Source organism: Crocodylus porosus, unplaced genomic scaffold, assembly GCF_001723895.1.
Source record: "Crocodylus porosus isolate Cpor-Errol unplaced genomic scaffold, CroPor_comp1, whole genome shotgun sequence".
Classification (NCBI taxonomy): Eukaryota; Metazoa; Chordata; order Crocodylia; family Crocodylidae; genus Crocodylus; species Crocodylus porosus.
This window is the reverse complement of record NW_017728886.1, coordinates 9,630,487-9,654,753: the sequence shown is the minus strand read 5'-3', so window position 1 is coordinate 9,654,753 and position 24,267 is coordinate 9,630,487. Positions and strand designations below refer to the sequence as shown.

Below are 24,267 nucleotides of genomic sequence, written 5' to 3'. Positions count from 1 at the left end.
AAATGTTTGGAGGATCCTTCTATGCTTCATTCTCTCATCCAGTAGATATGCCCAGAGAAAGATTCTGTTCTACCATAGATGGAAATGGACTCCCAACTGTGCAAAGCTGCCAAAACTTGCAGTTATGCAACTACTTAACCACCACTTCGGTGCACAAATGTGAAAGAGGATTTGACCCTATCTGGTTAATGGCAACTGGATCTGATGTAATCTACAGTTACTTACTTTTGGCAAAGTACCCCCCCAGTTTGCATGAAGATAAGCACAGAATTGGCATCACCATCCTCTTTGGTTTGCACTGCAGAACACTAATAGTGTGATACTACTCTGGTTATGAAAATGTCAGTCATAATCCTTTACTTCAGGGTGAAGCCATTGAACACCAAAACTAAGAACTCAACCTCTTACTTTTGCATGAAAAAATATAAAAGGTTTTCTCCAAACTTACAACATTTATGTTGTGTCTGAGAATGTACATGGAAATTTGATAATTCGTTTACAAGTTAAATTACTTAAAATTTTGGTTGTTTAAGAAATTTAGCATTTGTATTGTATTTCCTTTTCCTGAAGAAAACTTAAATATGCAAGGTCAACAGATAGTTAAAGCCAAATAAAATCTTGTGAAAAGATTATGTTTGAAAGAACTGGGTTATACTTGCATCGTAACAGTTACTGTATTAATCTCAGTCATCATTACGCAGACTACACACAGGCGTATGCTTGGTAGGTCTTAAACAGACCCACTATAACAACAGAAGCAAGTCCAAACACCATCATTTCTCTTCAGTTAATTTATGTGCAATGATTCTATTGATTGCAATGACTCAGGGTGATTACCGTTAAAGCAGGATAAATTAGCCTGCACAAAGCTCTGTGCTGCTATGGGTAGAGAACTTCTGACTCCTGAGCTATGTCATTTAAAGCTAGATTGAGTCTTTCCATGCTACTCTGTGGGCGTGTTTACACATTGCTGTATGAAGCACTATAACGCTATAGCTATCACACGGGTCTACACGTGATCACTAGCTACATCGCCATAGCAGCACACTCCCTGCTTATAGTACACCACTATGGTGACTTAATGGAGAAGTTTAAGTGTACACCGCCTGTACTATGCAGTATGGGTGGTTACTGCACCGTGTTTTAGTACTTCCAAAAGGAAGTACTAAAGCATGCAACATAATAATGTTGCCATACAATAATGTGTAGACACACCCTGTGGGTGCATCTATACATGCAAATAATGCTGGAACAGTTTACTCTAGAGTACACTATTCTAGAGTAAACTGTCCTGGGCATGCTTCTACACATGCAGGGGTGCAGTAGCAGATTTGCTGCTCCTAGCAGCAGACTGCTCCCTTTCCCTGAGGCCCTGCACCAGGCCCTTGCAGCAGCTATAGGAGCTCTAGTCTCCCACTGGGTGCTAGCCCAGGGGCTGGTAGGGAGCATGGAACCAAGTGACAGCTATCTCCTGGCAGGGTCCAGGACATTTGTCCCTACCTCCAGGAGCTGCCTGCTGCTGGGGCAGGCTCTGTCACCAGAGCCTAGGTGGGGACAATGTTCCCCTGCACTGGCAGCAGGGAGCTCCAAACGGCCCCACTCCGCAATCATGGGGCCAGGGATGGGAGCTCCCAGTCAGCCATCTTCTTGTGCCATACTGTGCAGTAAGTAATCGAGCATAAATTTGTTACTTGTATTTATAGGGTTAGAGCTAACTACTGCACAGTAAGCGTTTGCCTGTATAGACGGTGATGCTTACTGGCTGTGTCTACACAAGATGCTTACTGCGCAGTACCTCATTATTACTGTGCAATAGTAATGAGCTTGTGCACAGTAAGTGTCACTAAGCAACCATGCTGGGATGCTACTGCACAGTAACACTGGTTACTGTGCAGCTATTTAGTACTTGGTTATGCAATGGACAACTATGCTGTGGGGGGTCTCATGTAGATGTGACTACTGTGCAATCATTAGCTCTAATCTTGAGTAAAGCATCTCATGTAGACATGCCCTGTAATCTGCATTGTAAACATGACTACAATGCAAGGAGACTAAACAGTCTTCAAATACCTGAAGGGCAATTATAAAGAGGACAGAGATACACATTTTCTCTATGGCTGTAAGAGATAGGACTAGAAGCAATGGCCACAAATTGCAGCAGAAGAAAATTAGATTGGAGATTAAGTAGAACTTTCTGACTATGAGAGTGGTTCAATGTTGGATAGGCTACCTAGAGAAGCTGTGAAGTTTCCATTCCTGTATAACCAGAGCAGGTTATACAGACATTAGTCAGGATGGTCTGGCTTCAGATGATCCTTCCCTGAAGAAGGGACTGGACTAGATGACCTCATGAGGTCCCTTTCAGCCCTACAGTCCTATGATCCTATGCATCACCTGGCCTTGAAAGATTCAATCTATAGCTTCTACCATGGGCATGGTGATTGAAAGACACTGCGCTGCTTCAGCTTAATTGCACAACAAGATAGCACCGCCTAAAAAATGAGGCAAAAGGGTAGAGGAAACCCTTATGTAAAATGCCTTAAGACTCATGAACTGTGCTTTCTCTGGCCTTCCTTCGAATCACACCTCTCTCAAGCCCTTCCAAACCATCGTGACAATTGTACACTTAGGGATAGATTCGCTAATAGACTTTTGTACTCTTGCCCCCAAAGCATATAATTTTTTTTTAAGGTAAGATACAATGATTGCATGCAACTGATTTTCAGAGAGCAGCAAGAAAGGGAAAAAAGGTAACAGTGATAAGAATTCCTGATTCCAACATTTAGCCATATGATCTTAACACAGTTTTAAGACTAAGAAATTACCACATTTACCTGAATCCAAGATGGCTTCAAATTTAAGATAACCCCCCCAATTATTAGATTCTACACATGGATGCTTATAAATGTGTCATAATTGTTCTAACTAGTGAGGGGTCATTTTAAATTCATCCGCTCCATTGCTTCAGTGCGGAAAGCAGCAGCAGGATCAAGGGCCCTCCTTTGCCTGCCTGCCTGCCCCCACCCTCTGCTCCCTCCTTCAGTCTGCCTGCCACCCTGTGCCTGCCCTCTTCCCTCCCTCCCACGCCCATTGCTTACTTCCTGCTGTGGTTCTGTTCAGCAGCAACAGTGGACCCAGTCCAGCCCCAGCCCAGCCCAGCTAGGGAGAAATGGCTGGGTCAGGGCTGGAGGGACCAGAGCCAAGACAGAGAATAAGGGGGGCAAGGGGCAGCTGGGTGGTGGTGGGGGAGTAGGCTGTGCAGTCTTTTTTGCATCTTTCCCAAGCCACATATGTGGGTCTCCCCTATTCCAACATGCCCCCCACCCCATGGTCTCCCTCAAACTCTCCTGGATGTGAGCCCCCTCCCCTGCCAAATGAGTCTTCCTGGCCTGGGAAAAGAAATGGCTCAGCTCTAACTGAACTGCTGCCTGGCTGCCATGGGCTAGTACTGAAATCCAAGATGGGGCTTTCATCCCCCATATTAGGGGGGAGGGGGAGCTTACCTTGGATTCAAGTAAATATGGTAAGCAAACAACAGTACCAAAGACCAGTACCCATGGTGGCAAAAACAATATTTCTCTAGAAGGCATAATGCATATCCTGCCAAAAATATACATGACCTGCATGGACAAGTTACTCTTTATGTAAGAATCTTAACATTTGAATTTTCTGACCTGTGAACCCTTCATTTATCCATCTTAATATTGGACCCAGGTCAGTTTTGCATTCAACAACTGATAGGAGAAAATGAGCCCTACGGAGAGTGTTTCTGTTTCAACTTATTTCTCTGGACTCATTTGAGGTTCTTATTTCCACCAATTTTTACTATTGCATAGAAAATCTCTGGTATTTTTCAAATTTTCCTTCCAAATAAGAAAGAATCAAATATGGCTTTGTTTCCATTCTGCACATGGAAATTGTTCGGATCCTGTGTGGGATTTTCTGGTTCATTTTGAGAATTTTCTTAGCACTAATGGTTTTCCAACATTTTGGTACATATAAATACCTGCTGTGCTGCCCAGAATTTTCTGAAAAGTTTTGAAAGATCACATCTGAATAAAGCTTCCTTCACATCCAGTGCGTACAAATGGCATCACTTCTACATGGCATCTATAGTTTACATTAATCTCTCCTTTAGTAGTACAGTTTATGCCATATGCCGTGTTTATAATTGTTTTCCCTGCTTCTGAAATCTCTTGTATGTGTTGAGATTTCCCTAAAGGTTGAAGCTTCTCCCACATTTCACAGTAACTAAAATGTTTTTCCTGTGTGGATTCCCTGGTGTATAGTGAGATATAACTTCTGCATGAGCTCTTCCTTTCCTTGACAGAGAACACGCTACAGTAAAGGCTACTTAACAGTATGTAAAACTATAGATGCTTATACCTATTCATCAAACAGTAAAGATAGAACTTTTAGAAATTACACCAGAGACTGTAATAATATGTATTTCAGTTGTTATCATATCATACTGGGCAATGCTGTTGGATATTAGAGGAAATTTTAAGAACACTGTGTCCAGGAACGTGGCAGGAGGGGAAGGAAGGAAGGAAGGTGTGGAACTTGCCCCTGGATCTTGCAACTACACTGGCATTTTGAATTACATTAAGTTGTAGTAACAGTTAATCTTACCCGTATTTTCATAAAGGAAATAAGAAAAAAATTACCTGACTCCTTAAGGAAGGCATCATAGGAGTCCCATGTCTTATCGTCCACATATATTGAGTTATTTATTTTAGTGTGGTTCCTGACACACTTATTTCTCAAATTACCCTTAAAGAGCTGGAGCCCTATGAGGGCAAAGACACTCAAGCAGAAAACAGTCAGGATCATCACATCAGCAAGTTTCTTAACAGACTGAATAAGTGCACCTACGATGACCTTCAATCCTAAGGAGATAAAACAGTATATAGACTGAGAAGCTGAACCACACAAGTATCGTTCTTTTTAAACAATGTCTAGTGGCCAGCGTTTCATAACTAGTGCATCAATACAGTGCCCAGAAAGAGACAATGCACCAAATCAATGGCCTGTACTTCATTTTTATATAGCCTTAAACAGACAACTCTTCCACTGAGTGTCTGCTTAAAGAATAAACGAAAAACCAAATGAGATTTGATCTTATCACAATAAACATTAATGATAATGCAGAAGTCTGTTAAGATACTGGAGACATTGCACAGTCAAAATATTATGAAAAATATGAGCAAACAGAAGAGAATTCTGCATAGCAGATACTATAACGATTTTTTAAAATTCTTAGACATAAACGAAGAGAGACAGCAAATTGTTTCTATTGGCTTAATTATCCTGAGTAGGCCAACAAGGCTGAGACATTAAACCAGGCCTACAAATACACGGTATATAAACAAGTGAAAGATAAAAACAAAAGATCTGAAAAAAGAGCGACGAGGTTGGAGGATGGACTCACTTGTAGCTGTATTCCAAGATCAGGCTTCTTACCTGGCACTATTGAAATGGTTTTTAAAGCTCTCAGTACCCTGAATGTGCGAAGGACTGAAACACTGCCTAAGTCTTTAAACTCTCCAGCATATCTGTAAAATAAGGATGTGACACAACCATCTATCAACATGAATAGTTCAACTATTCAATAATTCAAAAGCATACATGATTTTGAGGACTAATAAATTATCATCAAAGGCTTATCCTAGCCATGACAAATTGGGGATTTATTTTTTGGTTAGTGCTTGGTTATGTATGCTGACAACATCTTTGAACATTATATATGTTCAAATAAAGATAACACTGAAATTTTTCAGAACAATCTAGATTGAGAGAAGGAGAGCATACATATTTTTGACTGAATCCCCAATAAAAATTTCACAGCGCACTTTCTCCCCAGGCCTCTCCTAAAACTACATATTCTCCCTGCACTGCAAGTCCCCTCCTAAATGAATCCAAACTAAAATGAATCAATACAATATAACAGTTTCTCTTGTTCCCACACTGAAAGTATATCAAATTGCCTACAAGCAACCTAGTCCCCCCAAAAAGCGGTCTTCCTTGTCATACACCCAAAATCAATCTAGCACTTCTTGACTACTGATAGAATCATAGAAAATGAGGGCTGGAAGGGAGCTCAGGAGGTCAAGTCTAGTCCAAGCCCGTGCTCAAAGCAGGACCAGCCTCAACTACATTATCCCAGCCAAGGCTTTGTCCAGCTAGGTCTTAAAAACCTGCAAGGATGGAGAGTCCATCACCTTTCTGGAAAGCCTGTTCCAGTGCTTTACTGCCCTCCTCGTGAGAAAGTTTTTCCTAATATCCAACCTAAACTTCTGTTGCTACAACTTGAACCCATTGCTCCTTGTTCTGTCATCTGCCACCACTAAGCACAGTTCAGCTCCGTCCTCTTTCAAATCCCACTTCAGGTAGTTGAAGGCTGCTGTTGAATCCCCCCTCAGTCTTCTCTTCTCCAGATTAAATAAGCCCAGTTCCCTCAGCCTCTCCTCATCAGTCATGTCCTGTAGCCCCCTCACCATTTTTGTTGCCTTCTGCTGGACTCTCTCCAATTTCTCCACATCCTTCTGTAGTGGGGGCTCAAAACTGAGCAGATGTGGCCTCACCAGTGCCAAACATAGGAGAATAATCACTTCCCTCAACCTGCTGGCAATGCTTCTACTAATGCAGCCCAGTATGCTGTTCCCTTTTTGGCAACAAGGGCACACTGTTGGCTCATATTCAGCTTATTGTCCACTGTAACCCTAAATCCTTTTCTGCAGAGCCAGTCGGTCCCCAGACTGTACTGGTGCAGGGATTGTTCTACCCTAAGTGCAGGACTTTGCACTTGCCCTTGCTGAACCTCATGTGATTTCTTTTGGTCCAATCCTCCAATTTGTCTAGGTCACTCTGAATCCTAGCCCTACCCTCAAGCATACCTACTACTCCCTCTAGTTTGGTGTCATCTGCAGACTTGCTGAGGATGCACTCCATCTCACCTGAAGATATTGAACAAAACTGGCCCCAGGACTACCACCGGAAACAATCAAGGGACGGGGCACTCAACTTGATACTTCCTAAGTATGTCTGAAATACTGTCTTTGTTCCTCTTCTTGCTGATACTACTACTGTTCAATCCTTTCTCTGTGTACAAACTCACACCAGTTTTATGCATAGCAGGAAGTAGAATTTGATGTCACCAGAATTCCACTTTTTGCATAGACAAAAACTTTTGTTTAAAATGAATACAGGAACCCCTCCCCCCCCAGCAACCAAGCTTTATTCTACACTCACACACACACACACATACATGTGAGGGTCTCCAAGTGGCTGACAGCTGGCTGGACCTACCCCACCTGGGGCTAGGTAGGCAATAGCAGAATTAGCTTCCACTGAATTATGCCTGGACAAGTTGTCTTGGAGAACCAGCACCTCAGTGCTGGTAGATGCTCCTAGGTATCTGGGGCAGCTCTTAGCAGTGGGAGTCAGGCCAGTCCACACAAATCCATCTTTTCTCCTAATACTTTTATGGTTTCTCTGTTTTCATTGCTCCCAACATTTGGCTGTACCCCTGGCTCCTGCTCTAGGCTTTTACTTTGCTTTCTGGCACCACCACTTCACTTACCGCTTTGTTACAGCTTTCAGACCTTCCAAATCCTGGTTCGTGCAGATGGCTCAAACCATTGTCTTGCCTTTTAGTGTCAGATCTTGACCTGAATCAGTGGCACAGTTTGCTCATATCTGGTCCCCACACAAGGTGTATCTAGGTTTCTTTTCACCTGGAGTGCTATAATTTGCTACTCCTTTCTTTAGAATGGTAATGAATAGTGCCCTTAGATGACCAGGATTTAAGAAATGGTTAAGCCTTGTAGCTGTATTTGGGCTTGGTAGCTAGATCCTCATTTCTCTGCTGACTGAGCTGAGTTCTTAGTGAGCTCTCCCTGGGAATACATTGAGAGAGCAAACAAGCATTCGAAAGACCTAGCTCAGGTTACATGGCTTTGAGACCCTTAAACCTGAGTTATATTCATGCATGTGTTTGTGCAGACAGCCAGAGGTGAGTAAACCTGGAGGGCGAGGGGGTCACTTGGAAGGGGCCTGGTGGGACTGGGGGGTTGGTGGGTTCATGGGGGTGCCCAATTCAGGGACTTGCTATTCAGGGGAGGGGATGCTCAAATAGCCTGGTCTGCATTGGCGGGGAGTAGGGAGGGTTAAAAACAGCTTAGCCCTGGAGCTGTGGAATTTGCCTGGGCCCTCCCAGCCCTGGAGCTGTGCTGAGGATCCATGCATGTGTTTGCTAGTTGGGTTAAGCAAAATAAAAGCCTGAGCTGAAAAATCTTATCCCACGCAGCACTTTGACTGTTTGGAACAATCAAGCAAAACCTGGACTAAAACATTTTACCTCTCCATGCTTTTAAACTGGAAAGAGATAGCAAACAAGACATCCCACATGCAAGTTGAACAATGTGGCTCACAGACAGTCTTGACAGGCTTATGGAACTGGAGTATGTTTTAATGCTGTAGCTTAATGGATTTGATTGTATTTCGTAGCCACTGCATTTTCTAATTACAGCTAGATCAAGTTCAAATGTATTTGATGCCAGACTTGATCCACTGACGAACACAGTGTCCATATATTTGTGGCCATTCTGTATTCACACGCACACATTCATTCACTCTTTTGGACAAAACGGATACATTGCATCAATCTTTGTCATGTCAGACCCAGTTTCATATAAAATGGTTGCCGGTTCCCATCCGATGGACTACTGCACATAAGCTGCCTTTCTCTATAGAGCCTCCCACTCTTTTTGTGAGACAAATACGCTGTCGCTATGCTTGAAGCCATAAAATAAAGGGGGAAATATGGGTAGTTTTTCAGGTGCAGTTAACACTTACTCCTTACATTTTTTTTGTATTTGAGTGCAAAATACAACACTTTGGTAAAAGGTTCTAGAGAAAATAAATACAGGCAAGAACAATTTAGCTCTCTTAAAGAAATGCACACACATGAAGCCTTACTTACGCCAGAACAATAACAATGAAATCCAGCCAATTCCATGGATCTCGAAGAAAAGTGAATTCATTCAGACAGAATCCTCTTGCCAATATTTTTATCAATGATTCAAAAGTGTAAATACCAGTGAAAGTGTACCTGGGGATCAGAGCAACCAAGAAAAGCAAGAGCACCTACAGTTAATGGAAGAGGATATAAGTTGCACTCAAGCCTACTCTCTCTCTGGATTCTGACAGCTCCAAGGACCTGAACCAATACCCTCAGCGAGGTAATGGAAAGACTCCGATTGATTTAATTGGGAACTGGCTAACTAATAGGCAATTTGAAATATTTGTTGACATGGCTATCATTATCAGAATCTGGGGCATACTTGTCTGGATTGACAGTTTTCCTGGCTAAAATCTTAAGGTGTTGCATGTTAGACACCCAAAATGTGAGGCATCCATTATCAATAGCTCCTTGTAAATAAATTCAGCCATATTCCATATCTTCCACTGGTTCAACACCCCAAAATGCTCGTTCAATGCACTGAGTATTGTTTACTTTGCGCCTCTGGTTTCAACTTCTATCCAGAATGTTTAAAAAGCTTTACGGGCTTTTCATTTTAAGGTAGTAATTTTTTACTGTCAGTAAAAGCTTTGTGGGTTTTACTGAGTGCACTTATTTCAGCAAGACAGAAATCCCCTCAGAGAATTCTAAATGCATTTATTTGGTACTCAGAAAATCTGTAGCCTTTTTTATTTAGGAAAAAATCCCCCAGATTCTGAAAATATTGTCTGAATTCTCAGGTTCTCTCAGGATTCCAAGAGCCAGGCATTAAGAAAAATGCCGATTACTGTAATTTTAGTGATAAAAGTATAAGAATTGGTAATGCTGAAAATGAGAGCCTTACTAATAGAGTCACGCAGGCAAAAAACATCTGTGGAACTTTTTCTATGAGTAAAGAATGCACACATCAACATTGTTCAAATGAACATAAAACATTGATCTTGATATCCTTGCTCAATGTTGATTCATAGATTTTCCTGGGTAAGAATGAGTAACAGCTGTGGAAGGACTTCAGAACTTAGAATAAAGATAGGTATAGGTAAGATAAATAGCAAAATATCTTAGTATTTTTGTAGAGTTAAGATAACCAGATTCTACCTTCACTTACCCAATGAAAATCTACAGTGGGCACATCTACATGTGTGCTTTAATGTGCAGTATCCTATTTTAAAAGTCTCATAGAAATTTATAGCACAGAGTAAAATAGGCTGCTGTGCAGTGAGCGTCACCTAAAAAGTATGCGTTTGCACTACAGAGAATTAGGGCCGTCTAATATGTGCTAGGGAGCCTGTACATTAGCCAGGAGGCTGCTCTGGCATGCTGTAATTACAGCACGTCAGAGCAAACTCGATTAATTGAGTCTGCTGGAGTCTGGTAATTACCACACTCCAGCCAGCCTCTGCATCCTCATGTACCAGCACTTCAAAATGTTGGTGGGGGTGCTTTAGCTAAAGCCAGTCTAATTCAAGTGCCCCCCTGCCACACACACAGCATGTTTAGAAATGCCTGGAGGTACTAAATTTAATGTGCATGAGGAAAAGTGCGTTAATGCACATGCCCATTGGGACTCCAGTGAGTTACTTTGGATTTAAACCGCAGCAAAACAAAGCAGAAGATGATTCTACACCCCCAGCCCATATTGTTTAAGTTTCAACAGAAGTAAAATTCCTCCCAAATTCAATATGAGATTATGCTGCACAAGGGCTATAAATGTGGCCCATGCACTAATTAACAAGGGAACTAATATATATATATATGTCTATATATATGTATATACAAACACACACAAAAATACTTACTCAACATACTTGTTCCAGGTGGGAGATGAAGATGAAGATGAAGATGTCTTATCAGGCATAACCACCATGAACACACAATTGGTTATAATAGTACACATAATAAACAAAGTGAATAATGTGAGTAACGAGAGTTAAGGCAAGGAAAACTACAGGGTAATCAGCAGCTTCACCAATTTGTTCCATCAGCCTGAATTTGTTTGATTTTGAATCCTGTAGCACACTGAATGCTTTCATTTATAGGTATTTACCAAGTTTGAATTGTATCATGCAATAGGGCACTATTTATGTTATTTATGTTACCGGCACAGTTATGCAATCAAGATGCATCAGACCCCCAAGAGTTCACAGTCCAAATGTAAGATGTATTTGATGTAGGATGAATTTTTTATCTTCACTTAGAGATGGGGAAGAGAGATGCACAGAGTCTAAGTAACATGAACATACTCACACAGGAAAGCTTTGACAGCAATAGGAACTGAATCCAGATTTCACGTGTCTTAGTTCAGTACCTTTGCCAAAGGATGTTCCTTCCTCATACAAGACTTGAGGTAAAGATGTGGGGAAAAGAGTTCCATGCTCAACACTAGCCTCCTCCTGTCCCTCATCTTCCCATTTATAATATATTATGCTCCTTTGTGGACAACCAATTTATGAGGCAGTTCTGCATGCGGCAGATGCTCTACTATGCCCTGGAACAAATAGGAGCTTACACAGACCCAACAGCTGGACCACAAGCACAATGACCCTGATGGAGAAAAGCAGTGTCTAAAGGCTAACCAATCCATGGTGTCCACACCTCACAGGTCGTTGAGGTGATCCCAGGCAAAACAAGCAGTGAATTAAGCCTAGAATTGAGTTTAATGGGGCTGATTTTGATTCTTACAAGTAAAAATGAGTTCAGTATCAGGCCTTGCATTACTTGTCTGTGTAACAGGTGCTCATCCCAAGGGTGGCTGTTCACTGCTTAGGCTTGCCCTCTTTACCTTGGCTGCCATGCCTTGTTGTTCTTAGATCTTTAGAAACGGAGGCTGTCCCAGGGATCCCTGATCTCATGTTTCATAGTTACTAGTTGGTATTCTAGTGTCTCTACTTTGCCTTAGGTGCTTATGACATGGCTCCGACTGCCCCTTACACCATACCCATGACTCACAGATGTTATAAATCAGTGTCTATCACCAGCCCCCTTGGGGCATGGCCTCAGTCCTTGTGACTGGGTCTCTCTGCCTGGGCACTTCATCTAGCTCAGCTACTCCCAGGGATAGCTTCCAGGCTTTCCTTCTCCACCCAGGCACTTTGCCTTTGCAGGCTACCCCCAAGTGCAGCATCTCAATCTGCGCTTTGCCTTTGCGGGCCACTTCTGAGCACCATGTCCTGCCCCTTCAAGCTCTTACCTCTACCCCTTCTGGGCTCCAGGGCCCTGGCCTCAATCCCTGGGCTCCCTTGCTTTGTCAATACCCTTTCTTGAGCTACAGGTCCTCTGGCTCCCTTGGCCTCTGGCAGTGGCCCTTGGCCTTCAGTCTCCCTAGACCCTGGCCCTGCTTCTAGGCCAGCTGAAGCCAGGAGAACCATGGCCCTCCTTATTTCCCAGCTCTTCAGTTCTCTGCTCTCTCCTGCCCTTCTCCAGGCTACAGACCCTCTAATCCTATCACTCAGGCCTCTCTGTCCTTCCTTTGCCCTGCTCCCAGGCCTATTGGGACCCACTGCTCCCCCTAGCCCCTTCATCAAACCTCCAGAGTGGCTTACCCAAGCTCAGATGTTAACCAGGATTCCTGCTGCAGCCATGCTACCCAGGAGCTCCTCTCTCCATGGCTCTCAGGGTTAGAGTCCTGACCAGCTCAGGGATTATATGCTTCCGGCCCAGGCCCCTCCTTGTCAGGTAACTCTCTAACTGGCCCCTGCCACACCTGTAGGCTGCTTCTCACTTGGCTTCTTTCCTTTGGAAGTGATTGGCATGCTAAGCAGCCTGTCACAGTCTTCCAAGACCAGCTCCTTGTAGAAATATCCATGCACATTTCTTCCTTCATGTACTGAAGACAGTCTTTTTAGTCAGCATCATAAGGGAGACAAAATAATCACCATTTCTAAAATGACTCAGAATGATCTATGTAGTCATTTGTAGCAACTATATTCCCGCTTTCAGGAAAAGGCTCTACCTATTTCATGTTCTAAAATATGAGCACACCATGACTCCCATATTTATCATAAAGTGTTAGTAAAGCCAGTTTAAAGGATATGAATGTACCAAGATTTTAATCACTGCTCTTCGGATTGGATGGAAGGGACTAAGAATCCACAAGGCATGTGTAGCGCTAAATCGGAAGATTGTTTTCTTCTTGTTCAATACCATAAATGTCTTTAAAGGAAAAAAAAAAGAGTTGATACTGAAAAACTAAAACTTCTCAGTTATTATTAACTGAAAAGAAGTATTGATATTCATGGCCAGTGTTTTAAATAATTATGGATAGGAGTTTGATCACTGACTTGTTTGTTTGTATGTTCAAATTGAAAGGTTTCTTTATAATTTTGGCTATTTCTTTTGTTACATATAACTTTAAAAATCATTAAAAGCCACTGTTTTTTCCCATGTAAATTAAGGTCATTATGAAATTGGAAATTATAAGTGTGATACTTTCTTGAAGTCTCATCCTAAAAAAAGTTGTGCACATGGGTAATTTTACTTATGGCCCTATTCCCATTAAACAAATTGGGCTCCTTATGTGAATAAAGTTGCCTCCATGTGTAAACAGGTTCCAGATCAAGGCCTTTCTCAGTGTTCGCTAAGGCTGATATTGACTCTATACAGCAGCGGTGGCCAACTTGTGGAATGTGTGCCACAAATGGCATGAGCAGGTTCTGTGTGTGGCATGCGGCAGACAGGGGAGGGGACAGACAGCACAGTGGCAGATGGGGCAGGGAGCAGAAAGTAGAACAGCCAATAAGGCCAAGAACTGGGATAAGATGGTGCAGAACGATTTGTGGCATACCTGCCTAAAATGTTGGACCTCACTGCTATAAAAGATTACAAAGTTAATTACCTTAATTACAAATATCCTCCAGTTGTGAATATTTTTAAACAGCTTCTAATACCTTAGGGTGGGATTCACAAAACAATTTAGGGGCCTAAAATTCTATTATTTTGCATTCCCAGAGGCCTTTCAATGCAAGTGACAGTGCTACACCTATTAGCATCCCTCAAAGAAAAGCTGCATGTAATGTAGTGGCTTTGGTGTACGCTTCACATGGATCTAATATACTGAAAAACCCTTTACATAAACCAATAAAAAAATAGCATGTAGTAACATATTCTCATATTCTGTCCTTTCCCAAGTTATATACAGAGTGGGAGAAGTTCACTGGTCTAGAAGATTAACATAAATCGTCAAGTTCCCCTTTGGCCTCACTTGAGAGAACTAAAGCAGAATCCAAGTGTTTCATACTGATGAATTTCCTTCTGTTTAATTACTGGTGGTGAAAGTTAATCTTTTCATTATGATATCACTTATTGCGCTATGTGCTTTTTTATTATAATTTACTTAAATACAATTGTCCTAATATAGTTAACTCACATCCCCCCGATCTTCCCTCCACACATTTGCATTTTCACAGACCTGCATTTTGCACGCTGGCTTAAGCTCCTTTTCCACCCAGAAGAGTATACAAACACCAGCAGACTCTCCCTATGCCTGAAGAAGGGTGTTCATGACCAAAAGCTTGTAAAGAACAATGTTTCCAACTACAGTATTTAGTTAGTCTAATAAAAGGTATCACATACAATCTTCTCTGCCTACTGTCCTAATACAATCCTTCAAAGGGAGCACTCTTCATTTTAATTCTGCAAACCTTCAAGCAAATAAAAAGATGGGTACGTGGTTTAAGAGGAATGAAAATCAAAGTCTTCAGCATAAACAACTTATAAAGCAAAGAAAAATAACAACAGGCATTTTGGGTAGCTCTGACCTTGTGATCACTGTAGTAAGGATCAAGATCCTCCAGTGGTTCCCCAATGAGCTCTGGAGGAGGATTCCCATAAAGAGCAGGCAGTGTTTGAAAAGCCTGCAGATCAAGCTGGGGCCGAGGTTTCTCTTCTGGTTGCTGGTCATGGCATGCCTTCTGGGCAGTGATTCGCTTCTCAATAGCAGCCAAGGATTCACAAGTGAATTTCCGGAAAGTGCCAGAACTTGGTAGCAAATTGGCCATCTTTTCATCCTTTTCCTCCTGTAGTAGATTTTATCCCAAGTTGTGGAAACTGTCGAAAAAGAAGTAAGAAGTGGCTACACAAAAGACAAACAGTTGCATTTGACTATGCAGGAAGAAGGCAAGGCAAGGCGGCACCTTGGTGACTACCTGGTTCAGAAGCATGGGCTAAGAGGCAACGGCCTACTATCTCAGATGCTATGAATGGCCCCCCTGGATTTGCCATTTCTAATAATTACTTCTGATTTTGTAACTGCCAACCTCTTAGGGAAATATTAAAAACAACTTGCACTATGTTGTTGTAAATGAGGATCTGGAAGGTATTAATTTTAGATTATATGTAACTGATAGGCAGATTCTATAGCTTTAGAGCCAGATCCTAAACAGCCTCTAAGTCTTTCCTCCAATCAGCCCCAAAAGTAAGTATCTTGCCTCAAAAATGTTAGTTCTCTCTCTCCCAGAGCAGCCTACTGCACTTTCAGGGGCCAATACTAAACCACCTTGTGAAGACATGTAACTTTCCTATTCTTAGGACGAGTAGCCTTCACCAATCCTAATGTACCTGGGCTCTCTCTTATACCTTCAGTGGTAAACTCGTGTCTACCTACTTCATATCAGGATCCAGCTCAATCCAAGGAAGACAATCTATTCAGGTTCTAGCCCCATTTAGCCAAAGGGGGTCTGTACGTACATCTCCTGCTTTTCCAGTACCTATCCTAACCGTCAGGCAATGGGGTACACAGGGCTGTGAGCACCCCTCCTCTTCCCTGCTGAACACTACATGGCCAAGAAATATTCAATGCAGTAGCTTTGAACTGCTCAGTCAGTCATAATCCTTCTTTACAGAGGTCCTAAAAGATCCCCTATAGTTACCATGTGCATTACTATGGCAATACAGAGGACATGGCTACAGTAGTCTTATATTTCTGTTAGTCCTGGTTGCTAGAAAGATCCTTTTAGGCCTAAAAGCAACTGGCAGAACTAAGAGCAACTCCACATAGGAGAGATATTTCATACGCTAAGATCCATTTGCATAAGAAACAGGGGTGAAGTCCCAACCCCTTTGAAGTCAATGACAAAACTCTAATTGACTATTATAAAGCTATTATATTCTAGTTACTTTCATTGTAACGCATGCACTCAAACCTTAATGAAGGAAAAGTTTAAAAGAGACTGGATAAAATTACCCTTAAATTAAGAAACATAATTTACAAAGGACAAAACTATTCTTGTTGATTATTAACACTACTTATCCACTCTGTCATCCATCCTAATCAGTCCAAGATATCTCATGAATCACAGTTTAGGCCTCTGTTAATTGGATGTAATTTCCAGTGATTAACTGAGGACAGAATTCAGCCCACTGTCAGTCACTGCAGGGGGGGGAAAAAGAAAAGAAACCCTTTTCTACAATAACTTCCTTTCTTATTCCTTGAGAAGTAATAATTCTTAAAAATAAATAAAAGAATATAAAGTTGGAGGAAAATACTGTTACTTTAAAAGTTCAAAGGCACATATGGGTATTTCTCTGATAAGTAATTTACAGAAATATATATTAAAAAGCTAAAACCTCATGTTATCACTCCTGTCTTCAGCTATATTTTGAATCCAGTCTGGTCTCTGCTTGTAAGTTCAGAATTTTAAACGGTCTTAACTCAAGAAAATACTTCACTTTAATGTGGTATAAAAGTTTAAAAAACACTGAATATATTTCACATCTTGTTTAAAGACCAACAATATTTTCTTTTGTGCTGTTGTTGTTTCTATAACAACAAGAAGAAAAGCACTCCATGGCTTTGGACCAACATCTTATTTCACTGACAGTGAAGTCGCTGAATTGTTGCTGGATCTAGCCTCAATCACATACAAACGCAGCAATAACCAGGAATGTGTCTTTGTGCAACACAAATCATTTCAGGGATTTTTTTTTAAAGACCTTGCATACTGTATGTTAAATGTTTACTGGCTTTTACTTAGCAAAACGTTAGGTGCCTCAACCCACTCCAGGAATTAAATACATCTTTTAGATTTTCTTCCAATCCCTGGCTCCCACTGAAGTCAGTGGTAATTTTGATCCTGATACTCATGCTGACAGCAGGAAGCCTTTATTTCCTTAATGAGACCATTGGTCCCAAGCTGAGGAGTTGGCACAGACATCTGCACCAGAAAGTGTTCTCTGGTCTCAATTCCCAGTTGTGGTCAAGGAACACTTTGTGGCAACTCAGGAAGATGGACGCCTTTTGGACCTCCACCTCCCACAATTGCGGCGTACCCAGGCTCCAGCTTCTACCTTATATTAAAGTTGTTGTTTCACTGACTGCTACCAGTCTTCAGGGGAGAGCAACATAATAGACTTAATGAAATAATTTTTGCATTTTGATAGAGGCGTGGAGAAAAAGCTGTAACAAAGTCTTTAAAAAAGCAACGACTTGAGCTGTGAGGTGGATGGAAAGTCTTTGTTTCTTTCTTTCATCCTGAGTCTTTGAGGCTGATAGACTCTTATGGAAGCATTTATGCTGATGATTGCCTGTGTAACAATTTGGCAAGTATCACAAAAGAACAATTATTGTATTCCCTCTGGGCCCTGCACAGAAATGGTGTCATTTCATGCATCATTCACAACTCTCATAATTGATACCACAACATCTGAATTGCCTTGAACAACAAAACAACTGTTACTTTGGGTGATTTTGGACTCAAATACATCAGAACGAGTAGAAGTTTCACCCCCCTCTCCTATGAGAAGCTGTACAGTTTCCAAAGTCACCAAAGTTTAAAATACCCATCCCCTTCACCCCTTGCCTATCCCATTTTCCTTCCAGAAATGCTGCTAAGGCACCTAGGTTGCTTTTGTTTTATATTGTTTTATTTTACTTGATGTGCCCTTTTAAAAGTAATGTTAGGATCATCTGATATGGAAGTCAGAGATTGAGAATTAGACTCTGAATGTTGTATCTCAAAATGATGGTCAGCTTTTTGGGGGCAAGTGGAATATTATTTATTAGAGAGATGGGAAATGGGATTTTAAGCAAGCAGAGTTGCTAGTCCCTGGTGAAATCAGTGAAGAGCAAAAACTAGGAAACCAAAGGATTACACAGGAACTAAAATATCCAGGCTTGGATTAGGAGCTAAATTCAAGCCTGACATAAGTGAGTCTAGTTTCTATTGACCTCCACAGGAGCTGTGCCTTCTTACCTCAGGATTATACCAATTAAAAATAAAAAGACATGTAGAATTGGACTTATTGGTATTGTAATCTGAGACAAACATGGATATGAAGAAGGCAAAAGAAAACACTTTTGTTTCAAAAGAAAGAAAGAAAAGAAGAAAGAAAAAGTGACAATTTACGGAGTGATTTAGTATAAATGAAACCCAAGTATGCAGTTTAGAAGCTGCGGTTTCTGAGGCACGCTGCACAGCACAGGAGAAGGCGACAACAGCTGGTTATCTGGCAACAGCTTCATCTTCACACCATTGCCCAGCAGCAATTTGATCCTGCATCAGGTCAATAATACACCCTTCAAGGTTTTTTGAAAATTCAACTACCATTTGGTTTCATCAGCTTCAACCCAAACTCCTGAACATAAGTTTAAAAGAGAGAGGAACGTAGCAGACTTCTCATTCAAAAAGTTATGCATTTAAGAGCTAGCACAAAATGACGGGGGGAGAGGGGGCCGGAATGGAGTACTGCCACCTAACGCCCCGTGCTGCTGCTGTTCTTCCTCTTGCAGGGAGCGGGGTTGGGGGGAGCCAAGGCCGGCGGCACTGGCTTCGGCTCCCCCACCCTCCGTCCGGTCCTTGGCGCGGCTTCAGAATAGCGGTGGTGCTCCCCCCACGCTTGGAGCACTCTGATTGGCTGTTTCCATCAGCCAATCAGAGTGTGAATAAAACATTACAGACAGACAGACTTAGGCTTTTATAATATTAGAATAAGCAAAGATTTGGGCTGGTCTAAAATGAGCCCCTTTAATTAGAAGCTTGCTATATTCCTACCATTTTCAGCTTATATTTAGGAGTTTTGGTTAAAACTGCTGAAATCTAAGAAAACATGGAAAAAAAAAAATTTGAGACTGGAGTTTTAAATATCATGAATCACTTGCTTTTGCAGTTCTGAAAATTGCTTTCAGAAGTTACTTTCCCACGTGAAAAGTATTTTAACCTCCAGAATACAAGGTACAAGGTTTTGGAGGATTCACAAAATATGGTAAAAAGTTCTAAAACTGTTCCATATGTTTTTATAAATAGGCCTGGAAAATAAATCTGTCAGTAAAACACAATGAAGAAACTTTAAGAAAATAAGGGTTTGATTAACTTAAATATATTTCCACATTAAGTGTTATCAATGACTAATACAAGGATTACAGAAAATCACCTAAAAGCTGAAAAGTTTTAACTAAATATCTAAAAAAGATCAAAAACTATATCAAATTTGGTTTTCAAATTATTTGGTTCTGTGGCTATCCCACTTCTTCCTTTTTCTAAAGAAGCTGAAATGCACAGACACACAGAACTCAGCTCTGGAAGTCCCATTTTACACTAAAGTTGTCAGCTAATAGGACTATTCAGACAATGAAAATTCATAGCTTCTCAGGATTTGCATATTCACCTGTCCTGCTAATACTGAGCAAAGAAACAATGTTAAAAATAAGTAATTTATCTTCCTCACTTCAGCAAGTCTTAGATCAAATTACATACTTTAAAAAACCATCCAAGATTCTGCAGTGCAAAAATCTTTAGCTTATAAAACATGCATCTGAAATGAGTATAAACGGTGAGAAGGGAGCTCCCAAAATAAGCAGCTTTTAAGTTCAGTACACCTACAGGCATACTTCTTTAGGATGGACAAAATCTCATGCCAGATTCAGGTTTTATTCCACTTCACCTTTCTCCCTGAAATTAACCCACTGATAGCCTTGAGTTGAGCTGAATGCCTATATAAGCCTCTTCTAGATGGATAACTGCTCTTTGAGCAACCAGAATTCAAACTCTGAGATCCTCCCATGGTTCAAAGCAAAAACAAAAAAAAGTCCTATATCTTTAGCATCTGAATTTAGTATCACTCAGTCAAAAAACATCCCATTCATTTCCAGACACTGTTCTCTTAGTTTCATCCTTCTTTAACTTACTTCCCCTTCGAAGGTCTCACCTGGGAGTCACTGCCCCCAGTGAGCTACTCATCACAACCAAACCTCAGGCACCAAGTCTCCTAATGAACTGGTTACTTTTCACAAACGAAACAAGAAACATTACTGCCAGTGTTTTTACTTTTTAAATAGTGCTCATTTTAAAACAAGATCTCTTCTGTTCCCCCACTCATAACATATAATGCTAGTCACAGTCAGCACCTGAGGTTCTCAAATAAAATTAACCTATCCATTTTAAGATAATGAAGCAACAAATTTTAATCAACTGAAATGCTTCTATAGGGCACACATTAACACTGATGTAAAAAATAAAGAATGACTATTTTGTAACACATGCAGATATTTACACTTCAACAGAAAAGCACAGAAAAGGAATTGTTGACTCATCAACTCTTTCTTGTACATGTTATTCTTGCCCCTTATTTACCCCTACTCTCTAAAAATGTGGGAATAGCCTACTTCCAAGTAGGAGTGGCAGATACTTCATATCACTTTTTGGGGGAGAAATAAATAGTCACATTTATTTAGCTCTTGCCCCCTTTTCATTGCCTGAACTAACCATGCATTTCCTTAGCTCCCTGAGTGCTTCTTAAGTAGATGTAGGACCCCAACACGGATAAAAGTACCCAACTTGAATCTGCCCATTCTCAAGAAGAAACCCAGTGGATTAACCGTATCAGACTTACATGCTTCTCAACCCTTTCCAAATGAAGGTTCCAGGATTCATTTCATTATGTTCAGAGAAACAAGTCTCAATCCAGTTATTTTCCAAGGGTTAGCAATAGCTCCTTATCATAATGGATCCCGGCTACCCCTGGAAGCAATTCCTCTCCATTCCGGCTAGGTTCTTACTCCAGAAAGGGCGTTATTTGTATGTGGGGTGTGTTTATAGGAGGAGAGGATGGAGTGAAGGATGAGGGTGTGTTTGTTTAGATGTGAAAGAAACTAATGTGATTTTATAAGATCCCTTGGGAAAAGCTGTAATCTGAGTAACAGTTAGGGAAGCTCTTAGCTATGTATTCCTTTAAAATATTATTCTATCCTTGAAGACTGAAAGAATGTTTTTGATAGGAGACCAGATTGATTGCACTGGATATGAACAAAGTGAATAGGAAATAGAAAGGCAAAATTGCCATATAACCTCTTCCTCATATGTGGTGGGCCCTCTCCATCTGTTTGGTATAGAATATTGTCATAAATATAACCATATTATTTAAATATTTGATAGTATATACTCCTACTTTTGAACCATTTACAGCACTGAGTCAGAAAACTTGACTGAGAAAATAAGACAAGATAGGAAAAAGATCAAATGTTAATTTTACACACACACACAGAGCTTTTCTAGTACTGAAGGACTGCAGCCAATTTATAAACTTTACATGCTTAATTACTGTTCCAAAAATCACAGAAAAAAAGTCTTATTTTAAGGAAGAAGCAGTGTGGTGAATTCAGACTAAATGTTTAAAAAGGTCATATTAAATCAGATACGGCAAGCTTGGGGAATTACACAAGAGTGGTATGGCAGTGGCTGGGGATTTCTGTTGCTCCTGAAGTTTTATCAGTTTTCCAGTGGATGAAGGTAGATGCATATTGCATGAAACTGGAGTTGGAGATGGAGTTGGAGATGGAGATGGAGATGGAGATGTTCCTTGCAGAGATCTAAAAGTGAAAGTCCTTACGGGGCGGCATAATTTCCAATTACCATCCTTTGAAAAATCATTCCCAGAACAATTCAAGCAAATGCACATTCCCTTGAGCCTGACCTTGTCTGTCTGGTGGGACACTGTTCTCCTGTTATCAGCAAGAGACCATCCATAAGCACGGCTGCTGTCGATTCTGCTGTAGGGGTACTAACCTGAACCAGCGTTTTGCAGGATCAAGGCTTTACCTACATATATTTGCAGCCATTGTTGGTTAGTTCCTTTCGGTGTTTGCTCAGGAATGGAAGGTTCAATGTCAGCTTTGGTCTGATTACTGCATGTTTTAGGAGAGAAAGGAGATGCCTTTTTCAAATGAAGCAATGGCTGTGTCAGAAGATACCATTGCTCATGACTATCTCATTCCAAAATAAATAGGCCAAAGGTCAATCCACAGCTTGGGATGGTTCCTCTTTAGCACATCTAGTATTTGCTCTAGTTAGAATGGACTGAACACCAGGAATAAAAGCAACTGCCCACTGGATGATATAAGGAATCCTATCTGTATGTCTCAAGAGGCCTTTTTGAGTACAAGCAATATTATTAACAAGGGAGATGATAGCTTTTTAAAAGGCTTGGTGGTAGATTCTGTTCTGGATTATATGCAGCCAAGGTAATGACAATTTGCTACCTTTAATCGTTCTTAAGGGTGTATTTTGGCAGCTTGTGTGGAGGTGGAGAAGAGAGCTCTCAGGGCCTTCCATAATAGTTTTGCAAAAGAACTTAAGAAATCAGTTTTTATTTTCTATTTAAAACTTATTTTTTCTGCCATTAATGTTCTAGTTTTCAGTCTTAATCTGGTCTATTCTGTCAGAATACCACTGAGATCTCTGTGGGAAGTGAGAATAAATAGCCCATGTGGGGCCCAGCTAAGCCAAATGAATCCTAATTCCCATCAGATCCAGGATGCTAAAATAATGGTGATATCCTCCTGCCCACTAGTAAGGGGTTTTTTTTAAATCTTTTTAAAAAATTTGAGCATAGTAGTTTTACAAAAATGATTCAAGCTGATTTTAGTCAGTGAGAAGTCAAATAACATTCACTATAGTAACCATTTAATTTCATGGGCAAGACATACTGCCATAATAGGTCAATGTCAATATTCAGAAATACTTTAAGTAAGGCCCCTGACACATTACATTTAAGATGCGATTAACAATATAATCACGCTTTAAATGGTAGCCTGGCCACTTGTTCAAGTCAACTTAAGGCATGATAATACAGTAAACTAGTAGCAACGTTATTCCACATGTAACGTGTAACAACTTTGTGGTTCCTTTGTGTGCTATCCTGAAAGAAGCAGGAAGACTCCTTGCTCTCATTAAGCCTTTATTCTAACAACTAACCCCTAACCCGAAAACGGTTGACCGACCACTTCTTGTGGATGACACCACTCTTTAGTAAGGGAGTTAACCTTTACTACTACATCCCCCTTTCTCAAGGGAAAACCTGATACACACTTAATTACAAAAGGAACCTAAACGAAACAGAAACATTGGCAAGCCTATCCATTTAGACCAGACTAATTCACAGGTCTAATCTCTTCAGTGGAACTGAGGCACATGCAGACCTAGTGTGGTAAACCGGTGGAATTTGGTGGAGATGTTCTTGATTCCTAAGGAAAAGCCCGCTAGTTGTCTCCGCCCACTATAGGCAAGGGATATCTAGATGCCTTAGCCTAGATGGTGGCTTGGACCCCTGGATCTGGGATCCAAACTTCCTGCTGGGGGGAAAGAGCAGGTACATGTTTTGAAGTATGCCTGGTGTCATAGTTCCATCTCTGATGGTTCTTTATTAGGGGTGTGCAAAGCAGGCCCTATTCAATTCAGATTCAGCCCAAATCAGGAACAGCGATTTGATTAGCTGATTCGGATCACTGTCCGTGATTTGATTTGGCTGAATCTGAATCTGAAGATTTGATGCCGATTCAAAGAATCAGCAATTTGGACATAGACACAGCTTTTTCTACATATGTTAAGGTACCAGCATGGCTTATGAACGCTGAGATGCTGGGGTGCATGGAGTGTCACACAAGAGTGCGGGGGGGGCCCTCCATGTGCTTGGTGGCAAACCCAGAAGTACACCAGAAGTACTACCTGCCTATCTATGGGACAGTCCGCCCAGTCTTGCCTGCCACAACGTTGCTGTAAAAATGAACTGGTGGTAAATGCGGAAGGCTGCCCATCACATGCCCCAATGCCAGGGGTGCTGTCCACAGATCCGTACCATCCTTACACCATGGCCCATGCCTCACAGATAGCATCCAGTATGTCACTATGCTCCCAGTGATAGACATGCAAAGGAAAAACACACAAACAGTCACAGTATACCCTGGTTTCAGTAAGTATTTGGGGAAACTTAGCTCAAGCTTAACTAATACAGTTCAAGTTCAGAAATCTATGCTTAGA

At 41.1% G+C, this 24,267-nt stretch overlaps 1 protein-coding gene across 1 annotated transcript in view; it reads right to left on the bottom strand.

Annotated features, from left to right (window-relative positions):
- LOC109322526 (sodium channel protein type 5 subunit alpha-like) overlaps window positions 1-15,018 on the bottom strand; it is a 68,827-nt gene extending 53,809 nt beyond the window's left edge. The window contains exons 1-6 of the mRNA XM_019553949.1: window positions 14,779-15,018; window positions 13,060-13,174; window positions 10,822-10,942; window positions 8,984-9,112; window positions 5,464-5,555; window positions 4,668-4,889 (exon numbers count right to left, since the gene is read on the bottom strand). Coding sequence (XP_019409494.1) covers window positions 4,668-4,889; window positions 5,464-5,555; window positions 8,984-9,112; window positions 10,822-10,942; window positions 13,060-13,174; window positions 14,779-15,018 — 919 coding nt within the window. The remainder of the gene's footprint in view (window positions 1-4,667; window positions 4,890-5,463; window positions 5,556-8,983; window positions 9,113-10,821; window positions 10,943-13,059; window positions 13,175-14,778) is intronic.
- Window positions 15,019-24,267: the final 9,249 nt, after the last annotated feature.